Raw genomic sequence first — 21,843 nt, forward strand, 5'->3', positions numbered from 1 at the left:
TTTGCAATTTCAATCGGTTGCTATAGCGCCCCCCTTTGGCCAATTGATGTAATATTGCTTCATTCGCATCCTCCCATGACCCTCTACCACTGTGCCAAATTTAACATGGATTGACCAAGTCAGTGAGGAGAAAAACGTGGAACAGAGACACAGACAGAGTTTTCGTCATTATATAGTAAGATTTCAGACTTAAGCTAGTTTAACATCTACAGTCCACCTAAAAGCAACGTAAGAAGCCAATTTGCAGGCAAAGGCAAACCCAAATCCATAGTTGATCATGTTTATGTTAATATGAAAGTTTACACAGTTCATTTTCAATAAAAACTACAGCTTGAATAATTTAAACTAGTGTTTCCCTCTAGATATAAATCTTTTTGTCCATGAAGCGTCTGCATAAATTGGTCGAGAAATTATATTTCTTGGGCCATGGAGCCTTCGCAAGGCAGATCACACCAGAGCTATAAGTGGGCATGAATTTCAACCATTTAGCGCTGGCACACTGAGCGAAGCAGACTGAGCTGATGGAGGGTATTACCTTTTCAACTGGAAGGAGCCGAGGCAGTTATGTGATGAGTCTGTCTGTGCCAGCAGGAAAGTGTCTGGTCTGGTCTGTGATCAGCTCAGAAGTGGATTTACTTACTTAAAGCATGAAACAGTTTAAAAAAAAGCAAAGTCATAGGAACGAGCTTTGTATCATAATATTGTACATTTGTCTAAAAGCAGTATATGAATGGATTTTATGTTCACTGCAAGTTAAAAGCCTCAGTTGTGGATTCTGCTTCCCATAATCTTCCCATAATTTTGCTGTTAGGAAAAAGCACTACAGACAATATGGTGCTACATTTTTTTCTGCAGTAAGTAAAGATATTTCCTGCAAGTGCTGACTGTCCTTTTCAAATCCATTCGTCACTAAAAAAGGTGTCACACGCTGTCAGTCTCACGTGTGCTCATCAAGTCACATGACATTTTCCTGATGATGCTGTCACCCTGCAGATGGCTGACAGCCCCTCACCCGAAACATCTACCCTGCGGGGATATGTGTGGATTAACAATGACATTAACAAGAGCCATCAAGGGGCATTTGTCAGATGGAGCAATAGTGTTTTGCAAATTGCATTATCATTTAACCACATTGTTGCTTTGTCATCAGTCTGAATGCCTCCTTAGTGGAGCACAGAGGCTGAAGCAATTAACTGTAAGACAATATCTTTTATTGGAGATTAATTTAAAAAACTGGAGTTGAATGGCAGCAAGATTGTCTCAGATGCATGACATTCAACGACCATGGCAAATATGACGCCTTTGATGAATACGCGGATTGGTTGAGTAAATCTTAGTGAAAGAAGTTCTTCATTTCTAATTTAGGAGAGCTTATCCCACAGGAGGTCTGTCTGTGTAATAGCTGAGAATACCCAGAATACAAGGAGCCGTCCAATCCTAATTAAAGGCCTTTTACAGCTGAGTCCTCCCATAAATACATGCACAGACACACTTACACAGGCAGCCATGCACAGACAGGCACAAATGCAAACAAGGCCAGGGCTGCCCGCCACGGTGAGCGCACATCTACAAGGACTAAAAATGTGGAAAGACCAAAAACACCAATTTTTCTGTCACAAACTGAATATGTTTTTAAGTACTGCTATGAATGTAATGAGCTGTTTTCCAATTCAGGATCAGTGAGACGGCACTGAAAACTTTTCAGCCCCATTAAAATCATCACATGGATACAAATCTAATCGCAGCTTTTGCACTCTTGTATCCCATTTATTTTCTTTACCCATTTTAATGTGCTTTCTTAACTTCAAAGAAAGGTTTGACCTTTTGGGACAAAAACACTTATTTGCTTCAGTTAGATGAGAGGAACAATATCACTCGTGTGTCTGTACACTAAACATGAAGCTACCACCAGAGGTTGGTTAGCTAAGCAGGAGTGGTGGTCCTCTGTCTGATGGTAAAAAACAGTGTGTACCAGCTCCTCTAAAGCTGACGAAGTAACAGTTTTTATCGCATTTGTGTAATCCACACAAAATGAGTAAAAAAACCCAAAACATACATTGTAGCTCTTTATGCTAAGCTAAGCTAACGAGCTGCTATATTTGTTGTACATGCATAAAAGTAATATCAATCTTCCCATTTGAAGAAGAAGTGTGTAGGATTTAGCGGCATCTAGTGGTGAGGATTGCAGATTGCAACACATTCTAACTCCAACCTCGTCACATTTTGATGTTTGGTCATGGAGTTTCCACGTCCAGATACGACGTGCAAGGTACCCTGGGTGCGTTGGTTGTTGAAGTTCTGCCACGCATTGTCTTCTTTTAAATTATACCTCTGTTTTCACAGGAAATTTAACGTTTACATATTGTCTGTTTCAAAATAAACGTACAACACCTTGAATTGACGTTTTTTTCCCCTACGACAACAAAAGTACGTGGTTGGGTTTAGGAAAAAAAGAACAGGGTTTGGCTTTAGAATCTTATGGGACGTGAACACCGCTCTCCTGGGTGAAGGCCAGAGTTTATTGGGCCCATCCACCACCACTCCCATCCACTCCCATCCACTCCACTTGGACTTACGCTGCCTTAACTTTCACACTTGTCCCGCTGCATTTCCCCCTGATGCCAATGGGCGCCGGTAAACTATAATAGCAGCAGGCAGATGGCTTTTTTGTCAGTGTCTGATTCTGCAAGTAACTTCCCAAGCACGATTTTGGGGTGAAACCGGGTTGGCTGAAACTCCTCCAATGTGCCAAGCATGAGCTTCCGTTTAGGATTTCTTCAGTGCTCATTGTTTGGGAGGTTTTTATCTGCAGAGGTCTCTTCCTCTTCGAAGCAAATGGACGAGGTGATTTAGACACTGCATAACGCAGTTTCACTTCATAAATCTTTACAAAGTTTCAAATGTGTGCTCATCTTTTGCTCCAATAAGTTAAGATCTAGACGTTCAGGAGGTTTTTAACAGGAGCCAAATTATCCACAGAGGTCTTCTTCTGCTCACTACAGTGGTTGACATGAAAATGCATAATGTGAATGGCCCGATCTGGTGTTTGGTTTTCCCACGATGGACCTGCTCCCTACGGAGATATAAACTACTACTCAGGCAAAGACAACACAACAGTTCTTATTTTCAGGTGATTATACACTAAAGATAACTTACGGGGCGGCTGTGGCTTAGAGGTAGAGCAGGTCATCCACCTATTGGAAGATCAGCAGTTCAATCCTCAGCTCCTCCAGTCCACATGTCAAAGTATCCTTGATCCTTGACTGTCCTTGATCCTCAACCCCATATTGCTCTCGACACTCCTTGATCCTTGACTATCCTTGATCCATAACCCCATATTGCTCCCGATGGCTGTTCCGTCGGTGTGTGAGTGTGTTAAAGCTGTGTAGCAGGTGGCACCTCATATGGCAGGCTCAGCCACCTGTGTGTGAATGCGTGATTGTGACTTGTAGTGTAAAAAGCGCTTTGAGTGTTTGGAAGACTAGAAAGGCGTTATACAAGTTCAGTCCGTTTACTTATTATATTATATTCCATTTCTGCCAGTATATCCCCCTGCATTCTACACAATGGACCTTAAACCCTTGACAATAAAGCTAATAAGCATATTCCCCAAAATGTTGAGCATGAGAGTAAAAATTGCTATTCATTGGAAAACATTCTTTAATTCAGACTGCGCCTTGCCTCATCAGCTGTAAAGGTGTCAATCAGGAGGGCAACATATTATAACATCCTGAGAGGGTAAAGCTGATTTTACAGCCCATCAGGATGTTAGCGGCATGCTAATAAATGGCACATCAGTGAACTGAAGGATTCACTAAACATTATTCATCATCTCTTGAGAGCCATCATGAGATTGCTATCATGGGATTCTTGCTTGATTAGGTGGTGTAGAGTGTGGGCACAGGAGATATGAGGGATGATGGCTCATTATGCAACAAATGTCAAAACTTGGGCCTGCATGACTTGATAGACCCGCAAACGGCCTAATCTGCTGAGCCAAGTGACCCTTGAGGATTTTCTGAGGACTTTTTAGCATAAATTTTGCCCGACTCATTTGATGTTCAGGATTACAAATTGTGCTGCAGCGCCACATAATAATATTGAAAGTAATCAAATTGTGACCCCCCCAAAGAATCAATACCAGGCATATCACTGCCTGAGGCAAAAACCAATAACTAAATCCACAGAATTCCCAAAACTCTGATCTCTCATTGTGAAGCAGCACTCGCTGATAAGAAGTGCAACAATAAAAAGCACCACGAACTTAAAGCATGAAATAAAGTGTAGCTGGGAGATTGTGCTAAAATTGAGAAACACAGCAAAGGTTGAATTGTTTGGCATACACAACTGTCATCAAAGTACATATAGACTATAGCTGCATGCTCCGTTTTCGGCATCACGTTGACAAACTAACATGCAGTTAGGAACAGTTAACTGCACCATGGGGACTTACTGTATGCAAAATGTTTGAAAAGCCGACATTGAAAGAAAGCCTCGTTGACCCTCATTTGTTCCACACGGCCTCAGGTGTCTCAAGTGCTATTTGCTTTCACACAGCCTATTGCATAAAGCAAGTTTGCTGCATAATGCCTGACACCTCTGCGTTCAACTTCAAGGCTATTGCTTTCACTCACACAAGATCAACAACAGAGTGTGGCGTGATCACAGTTTACTACCTTTTAAAAGAAGTGCTGATGGAAATGCAATTCAGCTTTAAAGATTCCCTGAGTTTTTAAAGAGAAAGGAAAAGACAAAGATATAAATTGTGATCAGCTTTGAACCCAACCCAAATACCAAAATAAATGTTGGCATTTCTGCAAACTACAGATATATAACATTTGTAAGTTATTATGTAGCTGATATATTGAAGATTTACATTTAAGCAGCTGTTGTTTATTAAATAGCGATGATGTGAAGGTGATGAAGGAGACTAAGCAGCATTGTGGGTAACATGAGGTTATGTTAGGCACAAAAAACACTGGTTTTATTTAGGAAATTATGTGTTTTATCTTAAAATAACCAACTTTGGTGGCACAATCATGGCTGGAAAAGTTGCAATGTCAATGTAACATTTTGCTGTTTGTTGGTCTGCAGCTTGGCAGCCATCTTGTTCAGGCATCATGACATACACCATGCCCTCCACCTCCCGATGACAAAGGCAGCTCATGCTCTCAGAACTATGTTACTTTAGAAATAATAAGATTCGTCTGTAACGTAACGATAGCGTATCTGTGATTTGCAAAATGTACATTGCCGTCTTTGTCATTAGGTGACCTGGCTGTTGACCCTGCTGCACCAAATTGCGGCAATGTATTTAAAGGTCCAGTGTGTAAGATTTAGGGGGATTTAGTGATATCTAACAGTGAGGATTGCAGATTGCAACCTGCTGAAATTTCTCCCGGCTAGAATTCTGTCAGTGTTCATTGTTTAGGAGGTTTTTACCAAGAGCTGAATTATCCGCAGTTCTCTTCCCTTCCAAAACAAACAAACTTGGTGATTTAAACCAGTAAGAACGCTGAATAAAGCAGTTTAATGTAAAAAAAAAAAAGAAGTTTTTTAGCAATATCCTCATCTTGGAGGGGCTTCTAACTATGGTGGCTGACGTGAAATGCCGATGGCCCTATCTAGAGTCATTGCTTGGTTTGTCCGTTCTGTGGTACTGGAGTGCAACATGGGGATCTGCAGAGACAAGGACTGCTCCTGATGTGGATATAAATGGCTCATTTCACGGTAATGAAAACACAAGGATTCTTATTTTCAGGTTATTATACACTAAAATAAACATATATTTTAGCATATTTAATTTCTGCCAATATATCCATTTAAAGCCTACACACTGGACCTTTGAATCTTGAGCTTGATGAATCCAATGTTTCATTTTTCTTATTGTCAGCTAGGTAGTTAAAGCAGAACTAAACCAATTTTACAAATCAATTTAAAAATCAAACAAATTGCCACACACTGTCCATCACTTGAACTCACTTTATTAACACAATCCTCAGACTTTAATCAGGCAAAACCAAGGTTTAAACAAGGAAGAAGAATGTGTGGATCCTTTTTTTAATTGTCTGACAGTATAATAGGAGTGCAACATAAATTGATTGAGTGCTCTATTCAAACAGAGAAGGTGTCACCTTTTTAAAATATATTTAATTCTGGATTTTTAATATTGGATTCCTTCCAAGTTTCCCTCTTTCCCCGACTAATCCAGATGCTTACAGTGTATTGATGTCAGGGGTTTTAAGGGTTACTACTGAAAATAACTTCCATTGATTTTAGGAATGCTGTGAGCTCCTCTTAATTAGAAACAGTGAACAGCTCTTCCTTTCTTCCTTCAATGAACACCTCCTCATTTTAAGCTTTTATGGATGATTCTGAAGATATTGATGATTTTTTCAGGCTTCATGATTGTCCTTGCTTATTTGCACTTACCGCTTAGCCTAGATAGCAAAGTAGCAACTCTCTGATGGAAAACTGCTTCTGAAAATAAGGTTAATTATTTTTAGATGAAACGAGAAAACCCGTCTGCGGTGATGAGACGTCTTGAGTGAGCAGTGAGACTTTAACTTTTTCCCTCCATGAGAGGATTACATGAAAGAGACATGACTCAACAGCCTGATCATGGAATCAACATGAAAAGGTACGTGAGTGTGAGAATTATTCACCAGGACAGTCAGCACTGTTCTGACCGGGGACACATTTCTTATCTCCATCTGAGAGGCTGCAGTTACGCAAGAGTTTTGTTTCTCAGGGGGCTAAGTGTCAAATTAAGATGCACTTCAGTAACTAGTAAACGTGAGAACTCCCCTCACCCTTCACACCCGTATCCATGTGAACAAACCTTACATATGTTATGTAACTCCATTTTAACAATAGGATCACAATAGAGAGAAGAAAAAATAGGAGCCGGGAAAAAAAGGGATTTGGGGTAAAGATTATGGACTTGGCAGAGCGTGTGGTGGAGGCTGTCAGATATGCCTTCCAGAAGCTAGGTGCTCATTAGCATACTTCATTCGTCTAAATATAGTCCTAATCCAATGCTGAAGGGCAAACAAACAAATCACAGCGTGTGTGGGAAGCATATTACTGATTCTTCACCCTTGAAATATTCCATCATGACAACAACATGCACAATCTGTATAAAAATCATCAAACACTTTGCCTCTGATGCTTGACATACAGTTTATGACCCTTTTGGAAACGTTTACTATGCTGCTTGTGACGGAGCACACTGCAAATGACTGCAGGCTGCAGCGATGCCAGGGGAATCTGTTAAAAGGTCACAGGCAAAACAACTAGCTTGGCTGGAGGGAGGACATGCAGTGACAAGGAAGCACGTGTTGAAGATGCATAAAGCTTCTGGGACTTCAAGAGTCTTTGAGAATCATCGGCTTAGTTTGCATAAAGGAGGCGAGATGTGAGGAGTGTTTCCCTCAGCGGTGCACTCGTCAGTGGCCTGCTGTGAATGTGTATGAAACAGCAGTAATGTATGTGTAGTACGGTATATGCTTGATGTGATTATAGTATGACTCATAAAGGATGACTGCCTTATGCATGAAGAGTTATAGCACAAAGCAGCTCACAGATGCACGTAAATGCCAGGACCCAAAGGAGACGATAGCCTTGGTTGAAAATGCTTCGATTCCGTACAGTTCTGCACAGCATAGTTTAGTCACATCTATAAATATTTGATATTTCTCTCAAAAACCCAAACAGCCCACAGAAGTTGAAGTGAGGCAGTGTTCGTACTGTACGAGCGATGTGATATGCCGGTATGAGTAATAACTGAGCATGTCTTTTAACAGGCAAGGATTTGGCTGGCGGTAGACTCGCTCTGTCAGCTGGTAGAGTGCTGTATTTTGTAACACAGTCTTTCAAAGCATTAAGTGGGTGATATTTTGGAGCTTGTGGAGGAAATGAAAATTTTTTGTTGTAATCTTCCCCATCACCAGAGGCACAGGAGAGCACTTGTACTGCAATTTTAGCTGCATGACAAAGCAAATAATTGTAGGCAGCTTTCTTTTGATCCATTGTTTCAGACCCCGTGACAGACACTCTTGTGATACTTTGGGTATGTTAAAAAATCTCTCAACAGCCGCGTCATGATACATTTTAAATTACTCGGATTTTAATCATGTGGGTGCAGATTTTGCAATGTGTGTGTGTGCACTGCGGTGATCATCCACAGGTAGGTGAGACCCTGACAGCGCTCTTTCCTGTTCTAGTATTGTTTTGGTGCGTAGGAGGGAGAGGAGTCATGAGGGTTACCTACTCAGTGAGCAAGAGAGATGGACGGAAAATGAGAAAGAGAGGGATGGAGAAATGAAAAGATAAATATAGCGTACAAAGTTATCTCTGCATGAGGTAATTTGGTTTCCCAGAGCTGCCTTTTACAGACAAACTGCTTAAGTGCACATTATGCTGTGAAAGATACAATTTCATTTGATTTTCGGTGGGTTACTTTACACATTTTCTCTATAAAATGCACATAAAACCACTTAAACTATCTCATGTGATGTGATGATTTCTGCCAGTGAAGCCAGTTTCTGCCTCTGCAACTGCAACATTATACACTGACCTCACTGCAGGGAGTAATGAAAACATGAATAAGCCTACTATAATTTAATTTGTATGATTTTCTCAGCAAAAGGTGGGCTGCTTCATTGGCTTGGGTATTGACTCAGACACTTTCTGGTGTTACTAAATCAATAAACCTTTACAGCGTCTTAAGGCATTTATCTGTCTCTGTCATCTGTGCTTTCTTTGCATTCCACTAAACATACAGAAAAGGTTACATCTTCCCTGAATGGCAGACAGTTTAAATATTGCTATAAACCTCACTGCCAGCACACAAAGCAGGTCTTGCGGAGGCTTAAAAATCCCGTTAGAACAAAGTGCTTCTTGGTAGCAGAGCTCCCAGACAATGCTAACCGATGCCTTCATTTGGAGCCATTGTGTGGAACTATTGATTTATCTCTATTATTGATGTGGGATCTCTCACATCTCACAGACTTCACTCGCTTTCTCCTACACATTCAAAAGGTTCTCAAGAGGGCTTAAATCCACCATGAGTTCAAAAGCATGCTTCGGTTACAGCCTATTTTTTCCCCCTACACTTACCAGTGCGATATTTAGATAAGAGACAGAAAAAAAATGTTTCATGTCATAACTGGCTGTATAATATTCCAGAAAATGGGAGGTAGTAAAATGATGGACTCAGGATGGTGCAGTTATGTAAAAAAGGATCTGTTATTTTGAATCCAGACTTCTAACACCTCTGAGAGAGATTAAAATCTGCGTAGGTTATAGAAAAGAAAAATGTCCTCTTCCCAATTATCTTGATTGTTTCCTTCCACTAACTCCTCCTCAAAACCCCCAGACTTGCACTGTTTATCTAAAAGCAAAGCAAAGGAAATACTAAACAGTAAACAAACCTCCACCATAATCTCTCCGTTTTGTCAAAATCCCAAGTATCACAGTATCCAGAGCTTGCTGCATTGCTCTGTGCTGTGCCGTGATGTTGAGTCAGTAAGCTCCTAAAGTGGCTGTGGATTACAAACTCCTCTCTCCACCACATGCAGAAGCTCTGAATTCAGTTCATGTTTCACTGCAGTATTAGCCTAACGTAGAAGTTATGGCTGACTATAATGCTAAAAGGTCAGTGTTAATTAATTCAGCTCTGTTTGCTCTATTGGCTTGTACAGTTTTAAACAAGACTTGTGGTGACAGAATCGGCTCACAGACCATTAAAAGAAATTACAGTCCCAAAAGTTTCTGACATAAAGCAAAGGGCATTATTTAATTTTACTTAAAGCAGCTGTGCGGAACTTTTTACCATTCATAAAACTGTCCCTAGTTCGTATCACCCCCCCTTGAAGATCCGCATATTTATTTGAACCCAACAGCGACAAAAAAGCCTTTCTCTATATGGCTATTTAGCGTAGCCTGGCTCGGGTCAGACACAGCGGAAGTCAGCAAACCAGAATACAGCACCCGGAGGCAGAAGTAAGTCTGCACGCCCGCAGCAGCCCGCAGCCATTAAACCACAGAAGAAGAAGGAGCCGTGTTTACGAGTAGGATTTAAGAAACAGGCTAAATGACATGTAGTAGGGAGTAGTGAATGATTTCGGACACATTGCACACTCTTGTACAGTAGGTGGTCGTGTGCACCTGGAAGTTGTTTGCGATCCGCCAATAAATTGAAAGAAGAACAAGAGCCGTGTTTACAGAGAGTGTTCTTCGAGGAAGCGGTACGAAACGGGCATTGCTGAACACATAAGAGTTTTACCAGATGTATCTATAAGGACTTGGTTGTACTTTCGATGTCATGGCGGATAAAGAAGGAGCACCATCTAAAAGAAAAAGAACAGAAGAAGGCTAAACGGGACAGTGAGAGGGCTCGAGCCCAAACGCGTGTAAACCTCGGTCGGGCATTCACCAAGTGGAGAGGGCTGAGAGATTTGAAAGGTTTTAAAACTGATCCCGAGTTGGCCCTTTTCCTAATCGACAGGTATGTAATTTTTGTTTTTATCTAGAGAATATACCGCAACTTGTTAGACGTTGTTTCACTTCAATATATGACGACATGGAAGTTATAAGCAAGCTAAATGTAACGTTAGCTGATGTGAACCGCTTTTGTCTAGTAACATTACAACAAACGTCACAAAATTATCTGTGACTGTGACCATGAACAGTCCGCACAGCCGCTTTAACAGGTCCTTTTTGGGTGAGCCTTTTACCTGGGAGATTGTTTAAACCACGGTTTTACACTTTGAGAAATTCGCTTCTTTGCTTTCTTGTCTGATATCTGTATGCTAAATATGACGTTATGGCTGGCAGCTGGCTAGGTTAACTTAGCATAAACAGTGATCATAGGGGGAAACAACTAGCCTGACCCTAGTTAAACTGCAACTTATCATTTTTACACTTTAATTGGGATTAAATAAACAATATACTGTAGAACTTCACAGCTTTGGATGTGTTGGTTGGCAGATTTTGTCACCTTCTGACAGAGCCAGGCAAGCTGTTTTCCCATTTCTAGTTTTCATGCTGATAAACTAGCCAGCTAATGGTGGTACAGCTTCAAATTTACCTGACAGAGATCCTCAATATATCCTCATACAACAGTTGTTATGATATCCTATGAAAATGCACATATACCTATTTGTATGACATCCTACACATAAGCAAGTAAAGACACTGAGGTTAGGTTTAAGAAAAGAAACATGGTGGCAACATACCTTAAAATGACTAAAGCCCAGTTCAGACCAAAGATTTGCGACGAGACAAAACCATTCCTGAATGTTGCAGAGAAAAGTTGCAGCAGTGTGAACTGACTGGTCTGAGCTCAACTCACCTGCAACTCAGCTGGTCGAATCATTGGCGGCTGGTTTTAGAACCTGAGGCACGTCACCTGCTTCAACAGCCAATCAGATTGTAGTGAAGTCTGCTGGTCAAGTCAAAAATGACCGCAGACGGCGTGTTCGCTTGCTGCGGCAGATGCTTTGTCCCTGCTGAGCCCTCTGTTTCAGTCCTCAGGTGTGCCGGTGTGGGACGGTGGGTGGCTGCTGCTGCTCGCTGTATGTACTTATTGCCCCCTCACACACACACATTCTCAACAACTATGTAATTGGTGATGGTTATTTATATTATTGTAGAGTATTTATTATGAATACAGTCCATCCGATGCTCGTTTGTTTCTGTTTTTCGTCGTTTCATCACTATAAATGCAGCTGTAGCCAGTAGCCTATCTCACTATCACTATCCTCACTCATATTTTAAGAAGCTACAAATTATATTCAGCCACAAAATAAGCCTGAAAAGCTGGAAAACAGAACAGAAGTACGGAGAGTTGTTGCATAGAGATGATACACCTTCTCATCTAGTTGCATTGGTGTGAACCGGCAAGGTTTGTTGCAGAGTGGCACATTGTAGTAGCACTTACATGTAGTGACATGTTTCAACTCATCTCATCGCTAATCTTTGGTCTGAACTGGGCTTAAGTTAAAGCTACTCTTACCTTTCTTGCATTTCACACAGCACTTAGAAAAAATTTGAACATCCACAACTCCCGCCTGCAGCTCCTCCTCCCTCCAAAGGCCTTCTCCCCCCTCCTCCATTACGTCCTCATTACGTCTATGATAGACGTAGGCATTGGCAAAGTAACGTTAGATACATGGAAGAGGAGAGCGAGTGTAACGTTACAGCCAAGACAATCAAACGCAACCCCCGGAGTTTTAAAACTCAACCGAAGTCAGTGATGACTGATGAGTTTTAGAATAAGGTTACAGTGCTAACGTCAGATAGCAGCGTTAACGTTACTAGTAAGTGGAAAAGCACAAGGAAGATAACGTTAATGTTTCAGAGACTACGCTACAGTAGGCTAATGTTAGCCATTAGCAACTGGATGCTCTGTTGTCATATAACATTATATGTTACATTAGAAGCAAACTAAACATAACGTTACCTGTCCTGCACAGTCAAACGCAACCCCAGAGTTTTGAAACTTATCCGGGGTCAGCGATGACTGTTGAGATTTATAATATAACGTAAGCGCTAACGTTAGATAGTAGTGGTGACTGGCAGCAAACAAGGAAGATAATACGGTTACATCAGCCGGAGGCCTCCATGTGGGGAGGACAGACAGGATGCTCGGCCAATCATTACACGATTGGTCGGAGTTTTCTTAGAACCATATGAGAATGGTACAATTATGAGTTTTTATCTCTGGTGGAATTCACTTACATTTTAGCGTGTCATCAGCTTATCAATACCATTTTAACAAACAAAGTGTGAAATTTCCAGAAAGGTAAGTTCACATGGTTCCAAATTGCAGTCTCCTGAAAAAAATCTCAGGTGAAAGTCCTATGTTTTGTGACCCATCAACCACTTCAACCTCTATCCTTACAGACTGCGTCCTTCTTTACTCCCGTCAGCGCATTGGTGACATGATTGCAGCCTTCGTAAATATGTTGATTATACATGAATTACTGGCTCATGATTACGTCGGATATGAATGAATTTTGCTGCATTACTTTTCTTAGGAAAAGACAAGAACAGTGCCTGAGAACAGCCTGACATGCCAGTGATATCACAACTCTATTATAACCCCAGCAAGAAAGCAAGCAAAAATATTTCATTTGTAACGATTCTGTGCACAGATGTGGACTCAAAGGCAGGACTCAGAGGCAGTTGAAAGCAATCAGCTACTTTGTAAGAAGTGAAAGGCAGAGTTTGGGAACAGATAATCAGTCAGCCAGTGCAAACAGATGAGCAAGAGGCAGACAAGGGGCTGTGGTCAGAAACAAAGGCTAGAAGGCTAAGCCTGGGTAGTGCATTAGACAATCTGGCAAATGACTGGGGACAGAAGGCTGGTATATATGCAGGGGAGATAATGAGGGAATAGGGAACAGGTGTGCTGCTGCGTAAGGTAATCAGGTGACTGGGAATGTCAGGGAAACACCGAGGGCGACTACAGCGCATGTGGGGACGGCATGGTATCAGAAATATCAGGGGAGGTTAATGACTGGGAAAAGCTTAAAAGAGGAAAAATGTGTAAAAATGACTAAACAGAGAGAGGTAGGCGTAGTGACAGTATTCTTGTGCTCTCTGTGCTGCCTGCCTGTGCTTCTCAGCAGGAGAAGCTGCTCAGCCAGCTTAATTTGAAGCCACAGCCACTCTGCGGCCATAGAAATCCTCATCAAAGGCTGCCATCGTCCAAACACATCAAAGGGCAGACCTCTGTCTCCTGGCTGGGAAAAGGCAAAGGTTTCTCTCTCTGTGTCTGTGCATCTGTCTGCCTGCTCCATTCAAAACTCTGGGAAAAAAAATCCATTATCAAGCTCCTTTCATACAGACCCAAACAGACTTGCCTGGCAATGCTAATGGTTTTCTCTTTTCTTACTTCAAGCCACTATCTGTGAAATTTCTGTCTTCACACATGACAAGACAGTCCAAGATATGTGTGAGGCTGCATGTTGTTAACACATGGCAGTATGGTAGCATGCAGCGTTTCTGCTCTAGGACAAATGTGCACGGATGAGTAGCTCCTATATTGTTTTACCCAAATTTCTAACATCTCTAAAACTGTTTAACTGACCTGCCCCATGAACAAACAGCTGACTGAAATGCGTCACCTTCCTGTGATTGGTTCACTTGCTCTGTGTGAAGTAGCATTACATAAGGCTTTGTAACATGTTCACTGCTGGATCCTGGAGGCTCACAGCCACACTTTTGTGCAGACGAACAGTGCAGAGGGAGATTCACAGGAAACCCACCAGGTCTTATGGGGTGCGGCGCGGAGCTGCACATGGAGATGAATGTGCAAAAGAGGCTTCAACCTAACAGTGCTTTATAAGTGCACAAGGACAGTTAAATTACAAAGTTCAAAAATAAAAAAAGAAACAAATGACATACATAAAGTGTTCTTTATCCAGGGGGAGCTTTGAGAGAGTGAAGACAGGGGGACCATTACAGTACCATGTAAGAGGATATTTGAATACTTAATATGATATAATTGCAGCAGGGAGACAGTTGCTAAAGAGGAGACAATGAGGTTTGGTAGATCTCCTTTTCATCTGTGGATGTTGCGTCAGTGTGCCCAGTTGCATTGTGTCTGTGTGTTCCCTCTGTGTGGGAGTTATAAGGGGAGTCCGAGGATGGGGCAAGTATGGAAACAGCTTACACTAGTGTGTTGTACCGGAGTAAAATTCCTCCCACTTGCTTTTTTCCTGCGACTATAATTCTCTTCCTTGTGCAGGATGTTTTATTCTGACTACACAGTTGTTAATGACCTATGTGCTTCCTTCTTCGTCACGAGCATGCATTATTTAAAGGGGAAGAGAATAGTATTAGCTAGCCATGCAAAGAGAAAGAACAATAGCTAGTTACTTTGTTGGTGTGGGGCCATTCATCAGCTTTAGCAAATGTATCTCTTTGTTCTTTTCTTTCATAGTATTCTCGTAAAATAGGGGCACATCTCACTTGGCAAACGCTTAAATGGACAAATTTGTGTTTTGTTGTGCGGTTGTGGGTGTTATTGTGCGGTCATGTGGGCTGTTGGCTTGAGGTTGTGATGACTGATTGTGTCTCTCCCACTCTCTTTCTCTCTCTCACACACACACACACACACACACACACACACACACACACACACACACACACACACACACACCCCTGCTCACCCACATGCACCTGCCTTGGGTACCTATTTCAATGCACCATTCAATGGATGCATTATATTCATCATCGTACATTATTCAGATTTGAATCAGGGACTGTCAGCTTGCTGACGATCCCGCTCCCCAAATTTAATAGCTTGGACAAGAATAGCCTTGACAGCACATTGCTGTGATTCAGTGATTTTCTATGACACACTGCCCACCAAATGTAACATCGTGTTTCATTTTCGGACTGGTTGTACTCTGTAGATGCTGGATAAATGTGATTACCCCTGTGACTTCTGCAGCGTTTTCTCTGTTGCTAGTTAATAGCTGTGGTGGCCTTCTTAATCAGTCTGCCGGCTGTTTTCTGTGATTGTGTCTTCCTGTGTGTGTGCGTGTGTCTGTGTAATAGCAGTCCCCTAACACACAAAGCTGACTCAGGGATGCTGTTAAGGTCCTGAGGACTCCAGCAGCTGCAATCATGTTAATCCACGTGAAACCACTGGTTATGTGGCTTTAAAGGCTTGGACAGCTATTGTTAGATTTCGGGGTTTAGCACAGGGAAGGTTTGGGTTGCTGCTGAGATGTATCCTTTGCTGCTGTATAATTTTAATTGATAAATTCAAATTTAGACACGGAAATGAGGCGACAAACTTCTTGATGTTATCCCTCATGTTTGTTCCCCTTGTGTGCATGAAACATTTTAGCCTCAAGCGTCAGTACAAGACAAGATTGTTCAGTGCCGATAATAGTCTCCTTTTCATGATTTAATACACAACTAATCCAGTTTTCAGGTATCTTGCATGTTAGACACAGTTGTTTTTACTCTGAGCCACGGGTTAAAATTATCATTTTGTCACACTACAGCTGATGGAGTGTAGCGTCACGCGTGGTAAATTTAGGTACTCTCAAATCCTCAGTAGCAAAGTTATGTGCAAAATAATTACACACTCACACACTCTCATCCACTCGCTCATGCATGCACACATTATCTAACAGGAACATGTTGTTCTTTAGGCCATATTATGTTTATTCCCATGAGAACACACAGACAACAGATGACATTCCAGCAATGAAAGATGATCTCTCGCTAATGACAAACGTATCGTTTAGCAAATGGAGTACATAGTAAGATGCTAAAATGTCACAGTGAAAATAAATACATTGATTGGACAAGCTTCTGTTATAAAAAAAAAAATCAAATCAAATAAAAATAACAATTTAACATTAAATTGGAGAGTGGGAGATTTTAAAGTTTTAGGAATTTTTCTTTCCATAAATAATAATTTAATATTAATACGTAATCTGATAATATATTGTAGAAATCTCATAATTTGCATGCCTAGAAAATACCCTGTATTTCTTACCGTATTAAACTTACTCAGCAATGGGACGCATAGGGGGTTGATTCATGCATGCAAGCTCTGACATGTGTCCTTTCAAAGAAAAGTCAAAAAATACTTTAGGCTATGGCTCTCACAGGACAAGTGTCGGCTTCCAAAACAGTCGTCACAAGGGCCGTAAACTATATCAAGCAAAAGACCCAGGGGTGGATTGTGGAGCAGGGCCAAAGTGCAGATTGAACCAAGCGTGTGTGTGTGTGTGTGTGTGTGTTTGTGGACAAAGAAGACTTCAAATCATGACGTGAACTAAGGTGAAAAGTTCAGAGGAAATAACTACATAGACGGCAAATATTGCCGGTGATGAGCTGGCCAGATATTGAACTCGTAAGATTAGACAGAAAACCTGCTCTTACCTTCAGTAGACTCAACTTTTATGTAGCTGAAAAAAACACCAAGGTTTGATGTCTTTTTTAATATTTAAAACACCAGCAAAACAAACATAAAAGGATACACTGAGTATTTCATTTTGCTTGTGGAGCGCTTGAAATATTCATGTGTGTGGTGTATAAGAATCAAGAACATTTCAAATAGCAGTTCAGCATAGATGTCTCACATAATATAAATATTTGAAACTACATTTGAATGTCACTTATAACTAGGACTGACATACATCAACCATTATGTGGGGGGTGGGGCGTACAGTGTGGGTCAGTGTGGAGTCACCTCATGGGAAATTGTGCTTTACTTACCAAGAAAAAGACTTGGAATTCATGTTTTAGTTACTGCAGCGGGAAGCAGAATTAAATCTTTAACCAGTCAAGAAGATCTTAAAATAATCAGTTAGCATACAGTTGTTGTTTTTTTACCAGCATTTGCCTAGCTCTTATTGTTGATTTCAAACCCTGAAAATGAGTATAAAATGAGGTACTAGCTGGTTTCTTTTGGGTCAAGGCTCCTGGTACGTTGGGGAGACGACCAGACACACACAATGTGGGTATTTACGACAGTACAACCATGAGGAAGGTGTGAACAAAGAAAACAAATTTGGATAATGGTTGCCAGTGCACATTGCCTTTTTTAGAACAATTTCATACTTTGCCTATGCAAACTAGAAGCCTTATACATTTCCTCCTGGGTGAACTGGGCGTGGGACATAGAATAAGAACAACATTGACAGAGAAAGGAAATTATAATCTCCCACGTTTAAAGAAAAAAAAATCATCAATAACAAAGTTCTGTAACTACTCAGAAGCTGCTGTTGGACACATTAGCTGAATTATGAGACTGATACTCTGTTCAAATGAAGCTGAATCAACACACTCTAAAATGAGAATATTGGAGTATCCATAATAAGCCCATGGTACTCTGTCATGGCTACCAGTTTCAGCTCAAGTTTACATTATACAACTTGAGCCGTTACAGCAGTAAGTGGTCGTTACGATTATAAAAAGACAATCTGAACCACCAACCTTTAAGTGTAGATATAGATACTGTAAGTGTGTGTCTGTGTATGTGTACTTACGTGTCTACAAAACCAATCTATACTATAGATTGACACTAGTAGAGGAGTATTGCATGAGGATGTCTTGTATCTCCAAGCATTGCAAAGGAACAAGCTGGCCATTGACTAAATGAAGCTTTATATTGTCCTGTCCTCTTGTCCAGTCCATCCTGGGTTATTAGTCACATCAGTCCGGCAGTCCATCAGCAAGGGGCAGATCCTCCAAAGCAGCAGCTGAGCCATTTGTCTCTCCTCTGTCACCCCCTGAATCTCTCTCCTCCTTATCGTCATCCGGGCTGAGCGGGTTCCCTTCAGACAGGCGGTTCAGAGGGTCAAAAGTATGCATTTTGGGCTCAGGGCTGAGGATGGAAAGCTGAGGCAATAGTGGCCCTTCCCGAAGCTTAGCAGCTAGCTCCTTGGCACTGCAAGTGGGGGTGTTGGTCTCGTAGACATCATGGAAGTTGTTGTAGTCTACCTCGTAGAAGCCCTTCTCCAGGGAAAGAACCGGTGTGAAGCGGTAGCCCCAAAGCACCTCTGTGTCCAGGTAGGAACTTCGTGCCTGACATGTCATCCCTGTCACGGACATGGATAGGCGTACGTGTTCACATGCACACGCCAAATCAGTGTGGACAGGTAAACATACACACACAGACACACAGATGGAGAGGTGGAGAGGTGTAAGGAGAAAGAAAGACAGGATCAGTAAATTATTCATAATTATACAGGATCTGTACACACAGGGCCAAGACCTGCATAGTACTTTTTTTTTCTAAACCTCCAGCGTGTTTGTGAAGCCAATAATGTTGGAAACACAACTGATCTAAATAGAAAGGTTTAGTTTGTTTGGAAAGTATGAGCTACTTGGCTGATATAGTACATGCAGAATTCACACACAATGGTAAAACGTGTCAATATTTATTTTCTGAGGTGTGTTTTTGCCAATAAGCACGTCAGGAAAAAAATAGCACATTTGGTAGCCCAGCTTTGCACTTGCTTTGGAAATGGAAAGAGAAAAAGACTTGGCCTCTGGTAATTTTAATATGTAGCTTTACTGAAGGAATTTAAATATTACTCACTGTGTTGCTCATGTTGGTCATGGCACATGTGAATTTTGACACATTGCACATCTATATTTGGAAATGTGCTGCTATTTATTTGTTTAGTTTTTTGTATTTGAACCATAGCTGTAAAATCATGAAAAAACTGAGCTGCAAACAGTTAGCAATATAGCTAATGGCTGTGAAAATATCACACATAAGAAATAAATACCAAAACAGGAATTGCAAAACACACGATTAATCACAACAGAGAGAGCCCATTGTTATTGTAATGTATGAATCTTAGTTTTAGCGGTACCAAGAGGCACTCTAATTAGTTATTAGCAAGCTAGCCACTCTCTTCTCCCTTGTGTATTCTCCATTAGCATAAATGACATGTAAAATGAATATTTATTAAAAAAAAAACATGTGTATGCTGCCCTTTAATGCTTGTACAAATGCCTGCCTGGATTGTAAAGAAAGAAGAAGAAAGGTGGGGAAGAAACGGAGACTGACAACACTACATGTGCAACACAGAGCCAGAATTTAACTAGCCCTACACACTCTCAATTAGAAACGTCATTCAGAACTATAGCTGTTCCATTTTATTGGCAAGGGAATTCAAGTGAACTTCTGAAATGCTGCAAAAAGAAATGCAAATTAGACACGTTTCCATCAAGTGCTATGGAGCAGAGAAACTAGGCCCTGCAAAGCATCGATTGGTCAGAAGTTGGCGGCATAGGCTTTGCGCATGGCTGTAATCTGCCAATTAACAAAGTAGAAGAAGACCAGGCTGCAAACTGGGAACAAAACAAGTCACCTTGGCAATCCAACCCAAATGGAGGAGCGTTGTTTCTACTGGACAAGTTATAATTGTTCTCTCATGTCAACTAATATTGGCCGTGCTTCATGCTGCCTGGAGATGAAGACAATGATTCTGATGCATGGGAAGATGCCGACAGAGAAAACAGCTGATCAGTCATGTGAGTAGCCAACACATTCTCACTCCAACCTCGTCATATATCAGCGTTTGGTCGTGGACCTTCCACTGGGACACCATGTCAAGTTCTACCTGTTACATGCATTGTCTTCTTTCAAACTACACTTCTGTTTTAACAGCAAATGTATCGATTACATACAGTTGATTTCAAAATAAATGCACTACTTCAACAGTGCAAAGTGACGTTTTTTTTTCTTCCAACAACAAACACACATGGTTGGGTTTAGGCAACAAAAACATGTGGTTAGGTTCAGGAAAAAAGAACAGGGTTTGGCTTTAGAATCTTACAGGACGCAAACACCCCTCTCCCGGGTGAAAGTCCATGGTTGTTGGACCCATCCACCACCTCTCTCACCCACCCTACTTGGACTTTTGCCACCTTAACTTTGGTTCTTGTCCTGTTGCTTTTCCCCTGATGCAGCCAAATGCCACTCAACTAGAAAGGCAACCGGCCGCCGATCATGCTGACATTAAAAGTCAGTGTCTGACACCGCAAACTGCCCAAGCACCAGTTTTTGACAACTTAGGAGTGAGACCAGGTTGTGTAATCGTGAGCCAATAACTTGTGTATAACCCATATATTTGGTAAGAATGTCATCATGTGTCCAATGTGCTGACAGGAGTAAAGAGGGAAGCAGTCCCCATAAGGAGGCAGGCTGGGGCGTTGGATGGGTCACAAATCACAGGACTTTTGCCCAGGAGACCAGTGTCTGCAATTGTGTGAATTGTGACTGAACTTTTACTAACTTTCAGGTACGTCATCACCATGTTTCTTTTCCTAAATCTTACCACGGTAACTTTACTTGCATAAACCTAACCTAGGTAAAACTTTTGCACGCAATTAAGGAACTGCGGTTTCCATACAGTTTTACTAATGCGTTGCATCAAAATGTGCATACAAATCAGCTTTTTGGAAACACAGCTTTTGAAGCACTCAGCTTCTTTTTCCATTTCTCACTCACTGCTTTCTGCTTTCACAAGACGAGCACCAGGTCACACAGGTGTATCAAGTTTGACTAACAAGCTGTTAAAGTGGTCATAAGCTAAGCACAGTCACAATACTCTACAGCAACCTGTCAAGAGCTGAGGACGACAGATATTGGGTGGTGTATCACTTTAAACTGGCAACATCCAACTCACCATAGATGCTTGGCTCGCCCAGCTGTTGAGTTACATAATGCTCTGTCTCTGCAAATGCATAACATCACCACTAACATCAAGCAAGTGCTCTAAAATAGATGTAGATGCCAAATTGATATGGTGTCTAATGTCACAGTAGGAGGGGCTTTTGCACCTTTTCTTCAGCTTTCCCTCTGGATATGAGTGGCCTAGTTTCCACATTTAACTTGTGAAATGTTTGTTATTTCTGTGACGGGATCTTCAAAGACGATATAGCGTCTTTCAGTCCCTATGAGAAGGATTTTCTATAGTGCCTATTAAGGGTGTTGGCATGTTGTTTGATGTGCTGGTTTTAAATTCTTAGTTTAGCTAAGACTTTGGAGTCCAAATACATTAAGTTGTGTTGTGAATATCTATTAGTATCTTGTCCTATTAGCATTTAAAAGCACCCAGTTATGTCATTTTATTAAGGTTTGTCCCAGCTGAAAAGTCCAGGTGCCTTCGACTCGATACAAGATGCTGTATAACCAGGATGACTGAGACTTTTCACAGACACTGCTACAGTATTTTGCTGATGCATTGGTATAGTATTGATGGTTGTGATTATGAAAAAAAAAACACTTAAGAGTAGTACTTCCTGAGGGATTAGATTATTTAGAAATACAAACAACAGAAAAGTGCC

At 41.3% G+C, this 21,843-nt stretch overlaps 1 protein-coding gene across 1 annotated transcript in view; it reads right to left on the minus strand.

The window, feature by feature from the left end:
* Positions 1–16,183: 16,183 nt before the first annotated feature.
* kcnj5 (potassium inwardly rectifying channel subfamily J member 5) overlaps positions 16,184–21,843 on the minus strand; it is a 30,426-nt gene continuing 24,766 nt past the window's right edge. The window contains exon 4 of the mRNA XM_050073827.1: positions 16,184–18,578. Within this exon, the coding sequence (XP_049929784.1) occupies positions 18,193–18,578 (386 nt within the window). The 3' untranslated portion in view covers positions 16,184–18,192. The remainder of the gene's footprint in view (positions 18,579–21,843) is intronic.

Source organism: Epinephelus moara, chromosome 2 (genome assembly GCF_006386435.1).
Source record: "Epinephelus moara isolate mb chromosome 2, YSFRI_EMoa_1.0, whole genome shotgun sequence".
Classification (NCBI taxonomy): Eukaryota; Metazoa; Chordata; class Actinopteri; order Perciformes; family Serranidae; genus Epinephelus; species Epinephelus moara.